Raw genomic sequence first — 21543 nt, 5'->3', positions numbered from 1 at the left:
CTGACCCACAATGATTATTCACACTGTCCTATTTCTCAGTGTATTTTGGTTATTTCTAATGTCAAAGCATTACAATAATATAAAAACATTTCAGAGTAAATACAGAAGAATGTTTTTCCACTTGATTTATTTTCATAATAAACCAATTAAAAATACAAAAGACAAGGACCCAAGGTTCAGAGGGCTCCATCATTTAAAAATTTGTCTTTAAATACAAATTCACTCTGTAATATGAATACATATAACATTAGATCTCTAAACATAATGATCTTATTTGCATCTATCAAAAATTTGTATGGAAACAAATTAGCTGAAAAAACTTCCTTGTGACACTGAATGTACATTATTTACAATCAAAAAAAGAACTCTTAGCAGTATTAATCTCAAATACCTGCATAAATTGTATATATTTTATTTCCTTCCCCCCCACCCCCCTTACAAAATAATCTGAAGTACAAAGCAAGATTGTTAAGCTTCAAAGTTGCAAAATGGCATGAAACATTTGCCATTACCTTCTGTAATTAAATATATCTGGTGTTTTCATATAAAATATAGACATGGCATTGTCCATTACTGGAATAAATGTTTTGCATACTCTCAATAGGAGTGTATATTCCGTTTTGCACACACAAGAGCTTGTGCTGCAAAAAAAAAATGCAAGATGATACCTGGCTATCAAAGTCTAAAACTGGTGTAATTCACCAGTATGGAACAGATACTTGATCATAAAAATTCATACACATGGAATGAAAATGTCCCACACTTAAAGTAACTGTTGTTTCAAAAGTTACATGATACACATACGGATTAAACAGAGAAGGTTATAATAATGTATTGCAATGTAAATCAGCAACAGACTGAAAAGACAGAGTAAGAAAAAAGTTTGAAACTTTGGCCAACAACCTCAAGAGAAAGTCTTCATAGCGTAAAAAAGCATGTTCCTTCATGCTTGTATTTTGAAACATGAGTAATATATACTTTTATTTATATGATAACATTCAGCAATTTCCAGAATATCAAAATCCATTCTAAAGCATGAATTCTAACAATTAACTGCAGAAATTAAGTAGCTTTGCCACATCTTGCTTCAGAATCAAATCATATATACAGAACTGAAAAGGTCCCATCACATTTATGAAAATAATCATCCACAGGGTCTTTTTTTTTTTTTTTTATCAATACGAATTGGATTCCAATGGCTCATTCTCTTGCTTCACTTGCACGTTAGATGGGAAACCATTTGAACTGGACACCACCATCACAAATGGTTGCTGCTGGAATCTCTGCTCTGACTGCTCAGTATCATCTAATTTGTCACCATTGTCTTCTTTTTCCACTCCTTGCACACCGATCTGTTTCGTTTCTGGTGCTTTAATAACTGAAGTGATCACCGTGCCCGATGGGTGAGCCACCACCTGTGAGCTGCTAGGTGAAAACGTCACCATGGGGGTGGTGGCACTGAAGGATGGAGACGAAGCCATGTTGCCTGTTCCATTGCAAATTGTCTGCACGCTGCTGGTGAGCACCTGCTGAACTTGTGCCGGGCTCAGGACAATTGAGGAAGGAGGTGAGACTGGCTTCTGAGACTGCAGCATGACGTTTTCTTTAAGAACCGTCATGGGTTGTGAAGTAGGAATGGCTTGTAAAATGAATTTTTGGGGTGTTGTTGCAGAGGCTGGATCTGTGCTGGCTATCACCGTGGTAAGAGGCACTGTCTGGAGTGTTACAGTATGCAGCTGCTGATTTCCAGGAGAAACAACCACCGGAACTTGGGTTGGAGTCTGTAAAGTCCTATTAAGATTAGGAAAGATTATAGGGTCAGAACACATCCAGAGTTATGAAAAATAATTACAGATTTATGATCGAAAAATCATGTGAGACTGTTAACATTTCATGTACCTAATAGTTTCAAAAGAGTTAGCAGTCACTCCGGACCTGGCCCCGAATTCAGCAACACAGTTCCCAAAGTAAAGGTACCCTGCACAAACAATACTTCCATCGCCAAACTGAACAGCCTACCTTTGAGATGTTCATCAGAAAACCTGAGAATCACATCTAAGATCTGCTTCTCAAGCATTAACCAATGTCATAAGCACGACCCACTACACATCTACCATCAATTTCATGAGGTACCCTAAGTAATTCATAAGTCATGAGCCTAAATAATTTTTAAGTCAAGCCTCAGTTCTCCTGGCATCCATATATACATTTACCTATATGCGAAAGTATCTGCAGTGAAACGGTGCACCTGGTCAGGACTCTCTCAGACTCCCAGAACACACAGTGCTCTGACTGTGAGGTCTGTACGCTCCTTCTGGTAAAGCAACTGAACAGAATTTGCTCCCCAAACCAATTTAAATTAGGAATCATGCTAACTATTGCAGGCTCACAGACTTTGGTGCCACATTACTTTCTATATATGTACAGCTCAGAGGGCGATGTTAAAGGATTAACAGTATGAAATATCCAACTACTAGTATATCACTGTACACAACTATTATATGACGACTACAATGGACAATGGTGATTTAAAGATGTGGCTGGAACACATACACTCCAGTCATGCAAATTAAAAAACAAACCAAACAAACAAAAAACCCAAAACAGGACACAGTCCTGGTGAAGTAAATAATTTCCAGCAGCGGGCAAGAAGAAGGGAAGGGTAATTGCTTCAACACCCTCCCAGAGCTTGCCCCAGCCCACCATGTCATGCTGTCTCCGACAATCTTTTATTTCCTTTCACCTGTCCTGCAAAGTTTACTCCAACATTCCTGCTTCTCTTCAGTGTTTTCTCCTGCCCACCCTCCTCTCCTTTTACAGACTTACGCTCTCCCTTGTGTTTTCTTGAACATATTTGACACTGACAGAAAACAAAAATAACTGTCTCCTCCTAGTTTATTTCTACCCCTGCCAAAATCACTTTAGATGAAAAGCAATTTACTGTCAACATTTGTACTTTCAAATCCATGCACAATCCTGCATGCTCATCCTCCTGAAGACTGATCCTCAGCTACACTGTAAGGGTTGCCTGCAATACATCTACTGTGGGATGTCCTCCTTTCTATAGTCCTTCTCCCCATGTTGTACCTATTTTTTACAGCTCTGTGAAATCCTACTTGCCAGTATTTAGTCATTGACCAGTGAGATCAGACTCAGCATATTTAAAACTTCAATTTAAAACCATGTTCTGGCTATCATAGTTACAACAAAAAGCTTACCAAAGCAGCATTTTTGTCATGCTGAAGCTAAGGGGCAATCTGGATGCAGATGGTGCTCCTGGCAGTATCCCAACAGCACAGAGCTCTGCTCCCTCTTCCTTAGCATGGCAGCAGAGAAAAATGAAGAAACATTTTGTAGAAGATTGCCCAGGTCCCTCTCAGCTCAGTCCTCTGGCAAAGGCCTCTAGCTGCACTCCACAGATTCCTGCAGCACAAGCAGCTCCAGTATCAGGCTCAGAGCACATCAGTACCTCCTCTCTGAGCATCTTCCAGCTGCATTCCCTGCCACAGGGCAATCTTTTCCCCACTGCCAACATGGCTTGGTAATACAAGGAACAAAATTTACATCTGTAGCTTTCTCTTCCTCACAAGAAATAAGAGAAAAGTGGCACCCAGGAATACTGCTATAGCAAAACAAATCCAAATCCTTGTCCATGAGGCTCCTGCACAGGCTCTCATCCCAGAGGCCATAATAACTGGACAAAACATTTCATGCAACTGACACAAGGGTCTATCTTGCACTCCTGTTTCACAAAACTGGAGACAGCCCAAGGAAGAAGCTCATGGCAATGGGGGCTGTCTGGAGATGAAGCACCAGCTACAGTGATTGCTTCTTTCATTCCAGCTCCTGGAGAATCGGGTGCTGCACACCATCAGAAAAGCATTAAGAGCATCTGAGTAGAAATCAAGCCAGCTCTTCAATCCATGAAGAAACTTATTTGAGCCTCAAGGATTACGATCAACTCAAGCTGAAGCTGCTAGCCTGTGCTGGGATACCATGCAACTATTACTTTCTAATTCTTTAGCTGTTTTAAACCAAAATAGTAAAAATAAAAACTTCTAGCTGCTCAAGGGCTGTGAAGGACAATCTCAAAAATTGTGAACAGAAGGCATTCTGTAAAGCAGCAGGAGCAACAGCTCTGAGAGGACTGAACCAGAGCATTTGTCTCATCACACTGTAATTAGTATTTGTGCATGGATGTTAGCCATTTTACGTCTCCTTAAAGCAAGTTCCACACCCTTACATCATACGGTGACTAACAGTTTACTCCAGGTGTTCTATCTTCTCCATCAGTCAAGACACACGTATATAAACATGTATATACATATATGTGTATACACACACACAGAGTGTGAACCCTAGAGGCAAAGCATGCAGCAGATGTCTGTACAAGCACAGGATTCAGTAGCACACACAATCATAAATACACATTGTTATTTGTGCATATGATGGCCAAGCAAGACATTTTCCTTATGTAGTAAGATTAGAGACAATTGTGTTTGTCTAGAAAGTAAAAATCTATCTGGTCTATTTGCCTTGAATATAATTGAAAAAAAATAATAAATGCATGTTTGGTTAATTGTTTTGCCTGTTTTACCAAAAAAAGAAGCACACACTACTTAAGGTGGGCTGCATTATTTTAGGTACTTTGAACTATGTATTTTGCTATAGTTCTGAATTCCACTGTCAATTTGCCCTTCCTACTCTAGGGGACAAATCTGTTCCTGCTGAGGTTACAAGAGGAAAAAGAACATTGAGATACAGTGATGAAAAGGAAATGCTGTCATAAAACAGTCTGGTCACAACTAAGAATGACACAAATTCTGAAGTAATTTTAGCTTGGCAGAACAGGATCATCTATTTCTTGGTTTATTTGGTACTGTTAACAGCCTAGAGTTGTGCAGTATCATGTTAGCTCATCAAGAGGTAATTGGTGATAAAGCAAACATTAAGTGAGAGGCAGGAAAACCAAGTTTATTTATGGTAATTTACATTACTTTTTATGAACTGGAGAAAAGGAGAAGATAAAAAAAAACAAAACCTGAAGCTACAAGCTAAGGTAAACAATGTATTTCACAGCAAAATAAGAAAATTAAACAAGGCAATATTAAGAAATATATAGAGATGTAACAGGAGAGTTTTCTCTCCTACATACACATTGTTCAACCTACAACTATAAGGGAAATTATGGCCTTGAGATTAATGGACAAATTTCCAGGGACTTCCCCCATATGATCAACTAACTGCTTGCAAACAACTCATTCAACTGAGCTAGGAAGAGCAAGGAGGTGAAGGGCTGGGATGTGCTTGTCAGAACCACTTCAGATGCATGAGTCAAGAAGCAATGTCTTCTGAGTGACTATTGGAAGCACCAGCCAAACGCGACTCAGGAGCCCTGCTGTCACTGCCAAGTCACTCGTGTACATGATCCTCAAAAGTCATCAACAACCTTATCAAAACTGAACCCCAGCGTGTCACCATCACCGCCACCCACTGGTGCTTTTACAGCACAAGCCAGGCAGCCAGGAGCTACTAAGCAGTCTAGGGGGAGATGTTCATGAGAGGTAGAAAGGCATTTGATGCCTTCATGCCCAGTCTGAACACAGCCTCCTCTGAAGGGAGGGAAGAACTTGCCTGTTCTTGTCTGGTTCTTTGCCTGGACAAGATAATATTTTATTACATGAGAACAGAGACAAGAGGACTCGACTCTCAAGCTTGGTATCCTTTGTACTGACCCATGCAGTCTTAGTCTTCTTTCCAGAACTTTTCAAAACTGCATACTCACCTGAAGTAAACCTCATAAACTTTGCTGGTAAGAAAGACCTGCAAAAACCCCTCATCTTTCAACAGTGCCAAAGACACGTAAGGAGAGCTCCTGTGGATAGTTTCTTATTGTGCAGAAACAAAATTGATCTGTCTAGATGACTTTGAAGTCCCATCTGCCATAAGCAGCCTTCTTCCTACCTACCGTAGAAATTAAATCAGAAATGAGCTTAAGAAAATGTCTTCTCAGCTGCAGGAGATTCAAATAAAAATGTTTGGTTATAACCAAAGTCCTTGATGCAACAGAAGTTGTCCCTGTTAGAAATGTGTTCTGACACACTCTGTTGTAAGCTAAATGAGAGCTTCTTGTAGAAACCTGCTGAGATCACATCAGTCTAGTTCTGACCAACATCTCCCTCAGGAACAGCATTTTCCTCACCATCCTCAAACCTGAGATGCAGTTAAGCCTCCACTTAAGAGATGACAGAGTCTAACTCTTTGCAACAATCACCTGCTTCCCTCCTTTTGGGGAAGGCTGAAGCAGCAGTGAGCCAGATCCAACAGTATCTGCTAGTCCGTGTGTTGAAGAGCTTCCAGTGCAGGCATGAAGACCCAGCTTGTTGCACTGATGGAACTACTGTCTAACCGCAAACAGAACCAAAGCACGTGTATCAATGCTGGCTGATCAAAGTAAGGCCTTCCAAACATTGGCCAGGAGTTGCTTCCAACTATCTAGAAATCCTCAGCTGGCATTGTATTCCTTCACTCATGTTCCCCATCAAGTCCCAGGGAGCCCTAGTGAGCTCTTCACCCAGACTGACACCTGTGATGGTCTTTATTCAGCTATGGGAACAGCAGAGGAGTGATGGGTTACTTCATCAGATGACATTGTGGAGATTTTACTCTTGTTCTTATTCAGGATAAAAAAGGACTTAGAGCAGATGGTCACTGCAAAATCTCAGAAGGACAGTGCCAAGGTGCCGACCTGTGTCTGTGTGGTTATGCAAGCTCAAGCAAAGTCAATATATATAGGGTGTAAAAGTATGATTACAGAAAATAATGGTGACATTCACTGAAAAACTTACACAAGCTAACATCTATACATGGCACAAGAGGAAAACACTTCATTTGAAACAGCAGCTGTAATCACATTTTCAGAGTTGATAAACTCATGCTAGACAAATCTGTCTATTCTTCAGCATCAGCAGAGCTGCAGTCAGACCACCAATACATCAAAGCCTGGACACAGAAACAGATTATGGAACAAAAGCAGAAAGCATATGTGTTTGCTTGGCATAGACATGACTTTCAAAGGTAATTCCCTCTGCTTATGGGGACAATCCACTGTGTTGGCATATTGTTGGCTTCGTCACTGTTCTTACACAGAATTCTCATGGCCAGAAAAAACACAGTTCACCTTCAGCTACTTCCTTCTGCTGAATCAGGATCTTGCCACTGTGGTCCACATTCATGTCACCTTCAGGATGAATTACTGCAACATTTTCTACCCCAAAGGTTGCAAAAAGGTCAAGATGAAAGCTGTGGCTCATCATGTAACAGTTCTCTAGAAGTGAACACACAGAGTGTATCCCACTGGTCCTCTGTAGTCTGTATTAGCTTTTCCCCCAGCTAAGGAACAGAGTCAGGATACTGGTCTTCTAACATGCTCTGTCCAAGCTATCAGAGTGACAACTTGAAAATACAGAAAAGAAGCAATAAACTGAATTCTGATGGAAACACTACATTTAAAACCTGAAGTCTGCTAAAGCATTGCACAGGATCTAGCAGCAGTCAGCTAAGTGAAAGTTTCTTGGTATACAGAGCTGCCAGCTAGAATATTCAGCTGTGTTCCATACAGTCAATAGGAAACAGAGACACTGTTTTAAGTTTCTCACAATATGATCTTCTCTGCACTGTCAGTAACATGAGAACCTCTTTTCACTCCATCCACAGTCCATCTTAAATCACAACTACTGTAGATTAAAGGTAAAGTAAAATGTATGTTCCTGTCTGCAGTCCTAGTCTCATTTAGGGGAGCAATTTAATTGCACAAACACGAGCACCTTAGAGCCATGTACGATGTCTTAGGCTACGCATGACAAGTTAAGTCCCTAGCCTTACACGATATGCACACTTTCTGGAACAAAGGAAGGGATGCCCTTTATGCCCAGCGTGACCCAATGAATATGGATTGCCCCCAGATTTCAAGCTAAAACACAAGTACTCCAATAAACTATATATTCTGGCAAACCTGTGTAAGTTATTCTAGTTTAAACAGAACAATTTTGCAAGTGCTAAATTCAAATAGACTTATTTTATCACATCCTTAAAAAAAAATGGCTTATTGGAAAAAGTTAGAAATAAAATAATCCAGAGAGGCATTTTTACTTTTTTGTCTTATCCCTGTAAACATGTGGTGCCAAATTCAGTTCCAGTTACACGGCTCAAGACTGCAGTGACTGTGCTTGCATCCACTGGGACAAAGTGGTTAGACCTGCAGAACAGCAGTGAGTTCGCAATTCCAAATATTCCCACTGGGGATACTAGATGTCTTCCCTGGTCAGCAAAACCCAGTTTGTATGACCTGACCCTGCTCCTGCCCCTTTTCCCAAGCTTGAGCTAGAACCACATCACAGCCTTTTTGTTTAAGCACTAGTTCTGAAGAAGCACCACATTCCCCATGCCACTTCTTGTCTCCTGCATACAGCAGCCCCAAAACTTGTATAAAAAGCCCCTCAAAAGCCATCCAAAAGACAAGACCTTTCCAATTTGGAGTAGGACACTATCCTTCTCTGAATGTACAACTCTACATGAGCTTTTTGCAGCTATAAATGAAGCCAATGTCTGTCTCCTGAGAAGAACTAGCCCTGATTTTCACTGTTTCTCTGAGAAGCATAAAAAGGCTCTGGGAAACAGCTGCCACGCTCTCCCAGCCATGCTCTGGGATAAGACTCTATCAGGCAATGCTGCCTACTGCAGTTGAAGGATGGTGACATAAGCCTTTAACTACGTTCCTGAAATATGATTCCTTTATCTCAGCAGAGGAGATACATGTTCAGACTTCTTCTCTGAAGGATACGGTTAAGTGTTAAGCCAATTGTTTTGACCTCAAAAATCCTTAATGTTTTCTCTATAGTATGTGGTTAATCACATTGTTTTTTTTCTTCTCACAACACAACAGAAAGAAATTGCTGCCAAGGGAAGAACACTTATACGAATAAAATTTTAGAAACTACATTGCATAAGACAAATTATATGGGTCCAAGAAGTTAATGCTTGAAGGCAGAGCCCAACCGCTAACCAGTATGAGTCAGAAAAATTTCTGAGGATCCCTTCCAAACCCTGGTTGCCCTTTCTCCAAAATGACCCTGACTACCTAAATGCCTCAACCTCTGACCAGTAACTGGCAACCAATGTTGCTATTTGTCCTCATGCTTCTTTGTAACACTACTAAGAAGTGACTCCAAGCACAAGCCTACAGAGAGTACGCATACATCAGAAGGTTTGTCAGCTCTTAGTCTGTAATGGCAATTGTACATGTTGTACGCTTTCAAATCATGCAGATAATTAATTTCATCCCTTATGGAATCCACTGCAGCAATTCAGAATGTGCACACACATTCAGCTGCTAGAGATTTATGGCTGCTTGAACAAACCAACCCAAAATCCAGTTCCTTTGTTTTAGCTTTATTATAAAACAAGACCTAAAACATATGCGCTGAGAAACATACAGTGTGCCCTTCTACTTCACCAAACTGTTTCAAGTCTGCATTTTGAAACTAAGCAGAAATGTGTGTCTCTCATAAATTGTATCTTTAGAGCCTGGAATGGGCAGTGACTACTGCACAGGACTCACCAGCACCTTGATTTGCAGCTTGGCCCATCCTGTTAAGAGCACACCAAAAAAATCTGGGTTGTGTTTTTTATTTTCATTCTAACTGCTCAGACACCTCCATACATCCTTTCTTAATTAGCAATACTTCTAAACCAGTCAGTAATTACATGAAGTACTGAAAAGATCCCATGGGTTGTTTTTTTCCTTCATCTGAGACACTTTGTCATCTTGGCTAAGGAAAGTGCAATTGAAGACTTGGTGGACTAATGTTTTAAGTTACAAACAAGGGATCAGAATTGATGCAATACAGAACTCTAAGGCTTTAAGGCTTCTGCTTCATTCCAAGTTTACACATGTATCATCCCTTCTACTTTTTTTTCCCCCTAGCTTATTGCCCAAGGTCTGACTGTGAAATACTGTAATGCAATAACTGGCCATCATCATGTCACTGAGCAGCTCTCCAAATGTTAAGCTGGACCTCTTGCCTTCCTGCCTTACTAGGTCTTACAGATAGTTGTTTGTTGTCACCATTTCTTATACCATCTGTATTACTGATAATGGTTTTGACATATAATCTAGTGTAGGTCTAGCCTAGAGCTATTTAACTCTGTAAATTGCTGACCTCTCCCCCTATTAATGTTTAATAGCATTGCTCTATGGACTTAAATGGTACAGTACAGCTTCAATTATGTTTGTACTCGTTTCCTTTCACTATATTGTCCTAAGTCACTTTTACAACTTACAATTACATTCTTCATCCACCTTAAAATGATAGGATTGTACTCTACCGAATAAGTTAATTCCTAAGCTTTAAAAACATAGAATACACACCAACCTGAAGCAGATTTTTATTTATTTTCTAAATAAATTGCAAAACTGGTTGTTTTTTTGTTTTGTTTGTTTTTCTTTTAATTATTTTGTCAAGTTCTTTAGGCAAGAACTTCCACATAAGCTTCTGATCAAATATAAACTTTCCCTCATATACACCCTGAACTAATTTCAGTTGGTGGGAGCAATAAGTAAAATACAATTTGATTTCAAATCATGCATTTTAGAATTAAAATACAAATGAAAAAAAAATGGTCTACTTAAAAATTATAACTTTGTTTTGTTTTAGATAAGGATTTTGCTTTCATGGCCCAGTGTATTCATTCCCTTGCAACCTCTACTAACCAGTGAATTCCTCTTTTCAGCATGAATTTTTCATGTTGCAACATGAATGAAAACATTCCATAATTTTAAAAGAAATTTTAGAAAAAGAGGATTCAAACTAGAAAGTCCAGGGATAAATTTAACAATTTTATTATTTTTTTTTTACTCCAAGGAAAGAAGATATAATAAAACTTTTTTATTGATTGAAACTGCAGTCTTGGTTTGTCATTTCCTATATATAAATCCTCAGATTCCTCAACTACTCTTACCTCCTAAAGCATTTCTTATTGGTTCTGTTGTATCAGTCATTGAAGATTGATCAAAACAGTTTCAGTTCTTCTTTCAGTTCTTCTGAAAAACCTAGCTGTTACTGCTATTCTGGATTTTCCTTTTGTATCAGTAGAGTTTTAATAACTAGCTCCTACAATATCCCTCTAGTAGCAGAGATGAGAGAGAGAGTAAAACTTTGAAAACAAAGACATTATTTGGTCGCATCAAGCTCATTACTTATATCTCTGACAAAACTGCATGGTTAACCCCAGACAGTCAGTATCACTCCAAACATATTTGTGGCTCTGGATGTTATTTTCAAAGGAAAGAATATAAGAAAGGAGCAGGAAATAGCTTTATTGACATTTTGCAGCAGCGACATTAACACAGCACATCTCAAAAAGTGATGTTCATAACTCATTAAGAATGAGCACCTCCTGAAATATATCCTGAAGCTTTCCTGAAACAGCTTTAAGGTCCAGAATCACCATATACAACTCTGACATTCCTGTGAAGGGCCTAGCTTACAAGAACATTTATTTGGTTTAGGTCTTGTTTAGTCAGTGGAGATGAACAAGCTCCACCAGGGTATGTCTCAGGCAAGGGTAAAACCAGGCTTAAGTGACTGTTTTAAAGCCTCTTCAATTAGGATGCTGCTGCTAATGTGTAGGTGGCAAAGGAGTCATGATGCTTAAATGCTGTGTAGTGTCAGCCAGCTGACTTACAAATGCAGCATGGAAGCATGACTGTGTCCCAGTATAGTCTGCAGATACACAACTCCCATGAGATTATGCTGTTAATTGTTCTCTAAAATTGGAAGAACATGCTTTTGTAACAGCAGCAAAATGCCAGAGAGATAACACGGAGCTTTCTCCTCTTGTAACTGCAGCCAATAAAAAAGATGAAAGAGATGACAAAAAAATTCTTAAGAAGAAAAATTAAGAAGCAAGGAGGAAAATCTTTAAGGGATCACACAGACATACTATGTATAATTCAAAAGTGAAGATACCTATTGCAGGATAGAATTGATCATACCAATTTTAAAGAAAAGTTGTATATTTTTCCTCTCTAAAGGATGTGCATCAGGCCAAGTACTGCAGGAAAGATGTGTTTTCCTCCACCAATGGCAGAGCATTTATGAGCATACAAGTTGAGTATGCTGTAGTAACTCCTGGTTCCCAGGATCAGCCACAAAGACACCACTTCAACCGAACTGGGAGGTGAGTAATTTTTTTGAAGCACAACAAAGAATGTCTATCTAGCCATTACAGAATCACAGAATCCTAGGGGTTGGAAGGGACCTCGAAAGATCATCTAGTCCAACCCTCCTGCCAGAGCAGGGTCACCTAGAGTACATCACACAGGAAGGCATCCAGGCGGGTTTTGAATGTCTCCAGTGAAGAAGACTCCACAACTTCTCTGGGCAGCCTGTTCCAGTGCTCTGTCACTCTCACAGTAAAAAAATGTTTTCTGATATTCACCTTAAACCTCCCATGCTCCAATTTGTATCCATTACTCCTTGTCCTATCACTGGTCATCACTGAAAAAAGCTTAACTCCATCTTCTTGACACTCACCCTTTACATATTTGTAAACACTGATGAGGTCACCCAGTTAATTTATTATTATTATTAACCAGTTAATTTATTATTATTCATACATTTATTTTCTGTACACTTTCTTACCTTATATTCTGAACAGAGGGATTTAATGCTTCATCTGCAACGTTACTGGTTACAGCTGCACATCCTTCTGTGAGGGGCTGTAATGGCTGCATTACGTGAACTGTCCGAAAAAGCTGTGTGGGATGTACTGGCTGTGGAGATTGCATTGTCCTCAAAACTTCTGAAGTCAAGCCAGGTGTCTGCTGCTGTACAACTTCTACATGCTCCTTCAGCTCAGCAGGCTTCAAGTTTCCTGTTTTTAGCGCTGTGGTAGATCCCCCCTTTGTTCCCGTGTTTGCAGATGCTCTAGATCTGCTTGATTGGTTTCTATTGGCCACAGGAGTTGAGAGGAGAGTTGAATCTGATGATTCAGTGCTAGGGCTTGCGTCTTCATCATCTATATAGACGAGATCTTTTGGCATCTCCTTAAATTGATATACTAGGCGCTGACCTTCTACTTTAGCCAGTATTCCTCTTTGGTAATAGTATCTGTTTAAACCGTACACACATCAAGTTACACAGTGTTTTTTTGCCAAAAAACAAGCAAAACAAAGAAAGGCAAAAAAAATGTCCAGAAAATAAGACCAGCAGTAACAAGCGGAAGCTTAAAGTTAAAGTGCCTAGTTTCTTCATGATAAAGACGAGGCCAATTTAATGGCATTTTTTTCCTCACACAACTTTCTTTTACTGGTATTTCTTGTCATCTTTTAATTTCAACATTGCATTACTCTGAGGAGAAAGAGAACTACATTACTTGGCAGCCCTGCTATCAACTTACACTCTTGAAAAGTTGCATGAAACTTGTAATTCTCCCCTTGACTCAAAGTGTGTTCAGTTACCTTAAGTCATGCTAATTCACCAGTAACCACTGGCAGACATTTGAGCTAGAAGAAAGGGAACAAGGATAGGAGAGCACTTCTTCTGTTATATTTACAAATTAATTATAATTTGAGGTGAGGGATGAAAGGAAATGAAAATAAATGCATAGCTGCTCAGTCAGACAATTATCAATCAGCAGGTAAGACTGAAGCTTTGTGGACGTCTGCTTTAATTTACACAGTCTTTTATGTATAAGAAATATCCCAGCCTGACAGGCAGAGGCACAAGATGTTTTAAAATTATCTGTACATGCAAGTCAAGAGAAGTGCTCCCAGATCTGAACTCCAAAACTGTATCTTCCACTGGAAACAGGATCATTTGCAACAAGTAGAAATAATTTCATTAATATACCTGAATTTAAGATTTTTTTAGAGAAAGGAGAAGCAGATTTTAAGTAAAAGGCTTGTGCCAGTTGGAATCTTCAGCCTCTTACTTTGTCTGACTGTTCAGATGGGTTTTTTGCAGCAGCACTGAAAATGTCTGAGCTACTGATTTGGGGTTGAGGATAGGAAGGGTTACTTTTAGTTAACTTCTTTATTTTGCTGAGATAACTTCTTCATTTCCCAAAATGACTGAGTATTAACTCTTTAATGTTGTTACACAAATTAGATGAGGCACTGAACGCGCACACACACACTAACACAACAAAAACGGTCTATTATTAAAAATGCACGTACCTGAGAGCTCTACCCATTGTTTCATAATTCATGTCAGGTTTGTTTTTGTGTTTTCCCCACAACCTGGACACAGCCTTGGAATCTACCAGTTTGAAAATGCCCTTCTCTCTTTGAGTCCATTTGATATATTTAGGACATGTAGCTTTGTCCTGGAGCAGTGCTAGTAAGAACTCCCAGAGATAAATTGTATTTCCTAAAATAGAAGTATTTCAGGACACAGAAAATAAAAAAGAAAAAAAAATATTAATCAATCACATTTTATTAATGATGTGAATAATCTAAAAATTAAGAAGCTAGTATCTTCAGGAATACACTGTAATACACTAGAAAATAGTGATGGAAGGGCATGGAAAGGGATTCTCGCTAGTTATTATAATCTGAGTGTACAAACATCCTCACCAGTGTCTGTAACCTACAGAGTCAGGTACTAGTCAACATACAGTCACCCCGCTCCAACCACAGGCTCAGACAGCATTAGTCACCTATGTGTACACTTCCCCTCTGCCTAACCCAGTTACAGAAGCAGTCACTGTTGCTTTACCTCAAATAGCAACACGTCCTGGTCCATCCTCTGAAAATGCTAGAAATTAAGCTCTTGTTTAAATAATTTGCTGAATTGACGTGAGTGTTATAAATCCTTTAAAAGGCTAAACAAAGCCTTCACTTTTAGCTAATAGATTTATATGGGGTAGTCAGTGACACATGCTGAGGTAGCCAAATCTTAAAGAAAAACATTCTGAAAAAGATTATTCTTTTTTTTTTAATCCATTGAGCACTTGCACTTGGTGGTAGACAACATTCAAATTACATTTTACAAACAAGAAGGCACTTATATATGGAAATCCATTAAAGGAGTCTAAATTTCTATAACTAATGAAACCCCTTTTTCCTGCTTTTTAAAGGCTTTTTGTGCCTGATGTTCTTTTGCACATTTGAAGCTGCACATAAGCTTCTTTGTCATATGTTAGTCTGAGAAAGGAAGAAAAAGCATCTTGTATGGAAGTATCACCTCCCACAAGTAGTTGAGCAAAAACAAAGCAAGGATAATGTGTTCAGATTTCTTAAGTTTCATAAAAATTATGTCCAGTGCACCAGAAGGTGACAGGTCTCTTGTTAGCTTCATTTTAACTTTGCAGCTTTTTCAACTTTAATAACCACCAGACAACCTTTTTTTTTTTTTTTTTCAACAACAGGCAGTGTCTCAAATTCAAACTCCCCTACTACTGGATTATAATGTGTATTTTGCAAATTTTCAGCAAAGCCATCAGCACTGGCAGTACAACGTGTACTCCTCCTCCTTCAGCAGGTGGAAACCTGAAAAGTGAGCATCCCTAGAGAAAAAACACTGCCTTTGCAACAAATGGCTCACAGCTTACGTAAAACAGGCAGTCTGCTTGCCTTGAGATACCCCAAAGGCAAAGGTTAAGACTGCTTAGGCAGGACACAACGTCAGCCAGGAGTCAGAGCTTTCCCAGCTACTTGCCATCTAATCCAGAATGCTTTTGTTATAGTCTAAAAATGCTCAGCTGCATCAAGATAGTCTGAAAATCTGTCACTGCTTAGCCACTGAAAATCAGTGTGAAGAGGACTGTCTGCATGCCTGCTTTACTCACAGGCAGAATTTTTAACCTCCTGTGAGTCACAGAAGAAGAAATATGTGGAAAATGCAGTTTTCTCCATCCATCACACCTAATGATTTTATGGAGGGCTTGGTATTCTACCATACATGTGCCCTTTAGGGGAACAGTGTGGAGACAGAGCCAGGCAAGACTTTCTAGCTGCTTCCCTGCAATGGCAGCTTACATTAGTATCCCTTTTACTTCAATTCTCTGTTCCTCAAAATGCTCCCTGTGCTTTCCTGTAGCTTTTCTCCTAACAGGCAGTGGTTTCAGGCAACGTGCTACTTTTTAATTCCTTCTGAATTAGCAATTTTGTAACAATGTACAAATGTGAAATACAGTGTATCCTTGCTATTAATGACACAAACATTAGACTCTTCTGCCATTTAATTTTACGGCTAGCTGCTTTAATGTTTTCTATTATTTCATTTCAGCACTACTTGGATGTTCCTCTGACAATTCACTTTCATTTTTACTTAAAAGTCAGGTTTTAATTTTTTTAGAAAACAGCAATAATGCACACTCAAAATTGCTGGAACTAACCTGTTAAATATTTATTGCCTGCAAACAGATCTTTACTTTCTGTCATTGCAGAAAATTCCTCTTCAAAAGAAAAAACAACAAAAACCATTCATACTCATTTTTCAGTGTAGTGATTTTTCTGATTTCAAGAGTGTCTGACATTCTCATGTCACCACCTTCCAGGTTTCGCTGGGCTCCTCTCCTGGCAAGTATTGCACATATGCAAGTGCATCAGCCCCTTGGTGTGCATGCAGGCACTTCTGGTGACACAGGGGAGGCTCATGTCCAGCTCCTGCTGAGCACAGCAGAACCTGGAGGGGGCAGGGGCATGAGGCTGCCACTCAAACACCAGCCTGGGCACGGGTGTGTGTGCTGGACCCAACGGTAAATCAACTGAGCTGCTGATAAAACTAACATGCACTACTGAACAGTTCAACCTGGAGGAAACTATTTAGTTTATCAGTTATGTGGTATTTATCTTCTTTCTTCCTTTTAGACAGGAGGAATGAATGAAGTATCAAAACTGAAACTTTCTGCTCAAGTCTTCAAGCTGCATTTTAACTTCCCTCCTGTTAGCTCCTCATGCAGAATTAGACACACACAGATGGAAAACGTTTTCAAGGATCATCTGTCAAAACAACTGCAGCCCAAGAAACCCTAACACAATGCAAAGTGCTCCCCAAGACTTCACTCAAAACACAGCAGCCTCTGTGGGAGCTTGAAGAGTTTCCAAGAACCCTTGCTACTAAAGTGCCAAATACATTGTGTTCCCTAGGAATGGAGTATTTCACAAAAACAATCTCACATGTACTGATTTTTCACTTGCCTTAAGATATGATACTAACCACCCTTGAGCATAAGACCTGGGTTCACATCACAAGAAAATTAGTGAACATTTTTTTTTACATCACAAATGTTTTCCTTTAACAGGTCACTCTGAAACAATGCTTTTAAAAAAAACTTCAGTGACAACTCTTTGTGACTTACCCTTTCCATCTTTGCTTTTCTTTTTCACAGATATGTTTGGCGTTGTAGTAGGGGACTCAGGACGAGATGGTCTTGGCTTCTTCCCTGAAATAAGCCACCCATCAGTCAATTTTTTTTAAAAAAAGGAAATAAAAAAGAACAAGGAGCTAAACAGGGAAGAGATTTGTTTCCCCAATTCAGAGAGGATTCAATTTCTAGGAAGTTAGCAGCTCAGTTCTATGCTGAAATTTTTCAGTGTCTACAGCAGGATTGGATCCCCTGTACTCTTAGTGTACTTCTAGTAAAGAACTACCAGAGTGTGTTTGTAGCAGCTTTGTTCCACACACCATTATTGGTTGCAGATACGTTTTGGTTTTTTCCCCTAAAATGTCTAGATATAGTAACTCTTGTATAGACCAGGTCCTACTGCACAAGAAGTCTGTCAGAGTAACTTTGGCTGAGTGTTTTTCTACCCTTGGAGTTGTGTCATGGGAAGACTCTGTCGGGTGCTCATTTAACTTCCCCTCTCTGTTCATGCAGGTGTAGATGTAGACCATTAAGGAGTGGGGAGTGTTATCTTGATGTAATTAATTACATTGTGTCCAAATTAAATCAGATCTTGAAAGAAAATGCAGTTGTTGAGGGCTCAACTAGGTCAAGAGTGAACTACTACGGTCAACTTCAGGAAACTTTAACATCGACCACACAGAATTTATGCATTTCTGAGGAGGGATGACCTAGGCTACCAAGTATGAATACTGCTGCTACAGCAATTCTAGGCTCTCTTACCTCAGCCTAGACTACTTCAAGACATCATATATGGACAATCCTCTACCACAAAACCATCCAAAATTAGAAATCAGTGAAGGATGTGGAACTTTTTTACAGAAAGGTGTTGATGTTGCTGCTCAATTATTTGGGCTACAGATACTTAAGATGATGGTTTTAGACTACACTGTGAGCTATCATCTCCAGGCACTGACTGATACCATCAAAAACACAGTTAACAAAGACACACAAGATATGCTTCCTGTGTTTAAAAGATGTTTTCTGAAAGCACTTTAAGTGTCAGCACACTTCCTCCTTTGGTTCAGTAGAGCATGAATTTGTTACCTTTCAGAATACATCACTGAATTTATTTTTAGGAGAGAATTTTACAAAAAGGCAGAATGAATGTGCAAGAGCTAAGCCTTACATGGGGCTACCGTAATTTTGCATAGCTAATTGAATTTATAACCGGTGTTTCCACTTTCCTATTTCCATGGCTGCAAAAACAGCTCAGGTTAGAAATTCATGCTACAAATTAATGTGATATTTAGAAAGCGAGATGCTCATCCTGATTAAGTATTTTTAATTACATCAGAAGAAGTTCAATACATTTTCTTGTTTTCAGTGGGTTTTGTTTTAAAAATATATAATGTATGTAAAAATATAATAAGCAGTACATATCTAAAATATAATGTGTATACAACTTACATGACCACCTACTGCTAGATGCCTCCCTTACCAAACACGGGACTGAAGGTATTAGTATAGCAAATTTCCAAATTTCTGTCTTTGATATCCCTTTGTTTTTCCTGTCTTTCTCTCATCTGTAGTTCTGCACCTCAGACCTCAGACGAATGTACAAACATTACACTGAACCTGGGTCTGGGGTCGAACAGACAGGTGGATACAGCTCCCCTGCTGCAGTAATAAGGCCCACAAACAAAGGAAGTGAAATCACCTCATCACTTCTGGAGAACATTTTCTTGGAGGAGCTCTGCTTGACAGTGCCATTCTGGCTCAGTTAGCTGGCAAAGCTCTGCACAATGCAACCCTATAAGTTTAGCTGACATATGCTAGAAATCTTTAAAATCATTAGTGGTATTGATTGTGCAGAATGAACATGGTACTTTGCCATGCCACAAAACTGATGAAACGAAGGGAAACAGATTGAACTTCAAAAAGAAACCCAAACAAAACAATAAAAAACCCAGAACAACCCCACACACCCATTGCACGTCATCCTCAAGTGCACTACAAAATTAATAATGTTTTGCAGTAATTACTGCACACCAATGTCTCAAAAATCCCTTCAGCATCACTCAGACCATACCATCTACCTCATGAAGTCTCAACTTCATTGAAAACTAGTAGTTACTGAAAGACTAAGCTGATGAATGTTTTCTAGTACATTTTGTATCTGATGTAACTGTCAAAAACACACGTTTTCGCTGAAGCAACTGGTTTTCTAACCTACAGCTAGGGAGGAGGAAGGAGTGGGAGTATGCAGAAGCACGACACAAAAGAGGGTGTGAAAGCATCAGGCCAAGGAGGTTAAATGTCTGGCAGAGAGTGGCTCCTTGTTTTGACCCACATAGCAGCTAACGTTAAGAAGAAGAAGAAGAAAAGAAAAGAACAAAACCAAAAAAACAGTTTAAAATCCTCTCACGGTTGGTTATCTCACAGCAGGGCACACAGTGCGGTAGTTTTCCCAGCAGCACTCTGGGGGCAGCTGCTGGTAAAGGTCTCCTCCACAGTGGTTTCACTTCAGCTTTCTTACGGGAATTGGAGACTTCCTGACCCACACCCATCCCTACCAGGCCTTGTGACATACACGGGGCTCAGCAGGCTTCCCCAACATCTGCACAGGCCAATATGCTCCATCTCACAACTTCAACACTTGGAAGGAGCAACAAAAATAGCAGTGAAAATCCACTCTCATGCAGGAATGTGGCTGAGTAGGAGTAGCAGGAGCCCTGTTCTGGAAGGCTTCTATTTCACAGGGGAACCTGTTGAAGTCCTAGTCCTCTGATTCAACCCTAAGATTAGTTTCAGAAACAGAACTCCCTTGGTTTCTTTATCCTTTTTTCTAAAAAACACCTTACATCTGCCTGCACTGCATGAGTCTTTTTTCACTGTAGACACCAGCTCCAGGACCTCTGATGGGGTCCATGCTGAAGCAGGGTGGGACAAGAGGAGCAGTAGGTCTGACTAACACCACTTCATTACTCTTTGGCACAGCATTGGCTTCAATGGAACATAATTCAGTGGATACTGTGTAAATATTATCTACCACAAACAGAACTAGAACTTACCACACCATGCAGCTGTTTTAAAAAAATAAAGTTAAACCATTCGCATTCAAGAGAAGCTAAAAATCCCTCCTTATTCTCATGCCATATTCTGAACAGATCAGTATCAGAAAATATCTTTAGTTGAAGCTAAGTAAGAGCTCATGAAAGTATTTCAGGATTCACAATAACAAAAGCTCTACAGCTTGTATTGCAATTCTGCTCTGAAGAAGCAGCTATAAATAGGAACAAGCAGTGATTCACGTTTCCTGTGGCATAAGCCATCACTGCTACCTCTCCAACATAATCAGTGTCTAAGTACCAGTATCTGTGCTCAGGCCACTCAGTGAGAAAATGCCTTCTCTGTATTTCTAGCTGAGCCCACTCATTTATTTTGACTTGACACCCAGAATGGTTCCAGACAGCCACAGGGTGGGACTGCACACAACAACCAAAGCTTTCCTACTCTGCAACACTGTTCTCCAGTAGCATCTTACCTTTTTTCTTCTTTGGTTGTTCAAATTCTGGAGTCTCTGGTGATTCAGCGTACGGGTCTGGAGCCTGGTGAACTTCCACCACCTCAGGGATCCCATCAAGTGTGACTGACACATGTGTAACAGGAGCCACCATATCGTCATCTTCAGTTGAGCCAAACATAGTTGCTTAAGAGAAAGGGACAACAGGAATATTTTCACATGGCCACAAAGACTTTAAAAAGAAAATTTATTTACAGGAAAAATTTAAACATAGAATAAAAAAAACTATGACATTTCAGGCCTTTATGGGAGAGAAGACTAGTTCATCGTGGAATATATCTGCTCAAAACATTTTGCACTAGCAGAAGCACTATAAAAATAGAACAATTTAATGATATAATCCACTCTCCCCAAAAGCATAATTATTTGGTGATCACCCATTTTCATTCATATTTCAGGCAATCTGTAGATATAAGTGTATCTTCTTTAATCTTGGCAACATTAATAGACTAATCCTCCATCACTGCAATCTAAACCACTTGACTTCATTCACACCTTCCCTCTGCAATTTTTAATTCTTTTTTTACCTGTTCAACTCTGGCAATGAAATCCTTCACTGCATACAAAACTGGATTTCTCATATTCAAACTAAGTATGTAAAGTCT

General features: G+C 39.5%; 1 protein-coding gene across 8 annotated transcripts in view; it reads right to left on the bottom strand.

The window, feature by feature from the left end:
• Positions 1–110: 110 nt before the first annotated feature.
• The window catches only part of ELF1 (E74 like ETS transcription factor 1), an 86420-nt gene continuing 64987 nt past the window's right edge, over positions 111–21543 (bottom strand). For all 8 annotated transcript variants that reach the window (XM_051619677.1, XM_051619703.1, XM_051619670.1 and 5 more), the window contains 5 exons: positions 20900–21064; positions 17368–17451; positions 14240–14432; positions 12705–13172; positions 111–1791 (listed from right to left, as the gene is read on the bottom strand). In XM_051619677.1, the coding sequence (XP_051475637.1) occupies positions 1176–1791; positions 12705–13172; positions 14240–14432; positions 17368–17451; positions 20900–21064 (1526 nt within the window). In that variant the 3' untranslated portion in view covers positions 111–1175. The remainder of the gene's footprint in view (positions 1792–12704; positions 13173–14239; positions 14433–17367; positions 17452–20899; positions 21065–21543) is intronic.

The sequence above is a fragment of the Apus apus genome, chromosome 1, assembly GCF_020740795.1.
Source record: "Apus apus isolate bApuApu2 chromosome 1, bApuApu2.pri.cur, whole genome shotgun sequence".
Taxonomy (NCBI): Eukaryota; Metazoa; Chordata; class Aves; order Apodiformes; family Apodidae; genus Apus; species Apus apus.
This window is presented reverse-complemented; position numbering and strand designations above follow the sequence as displayed.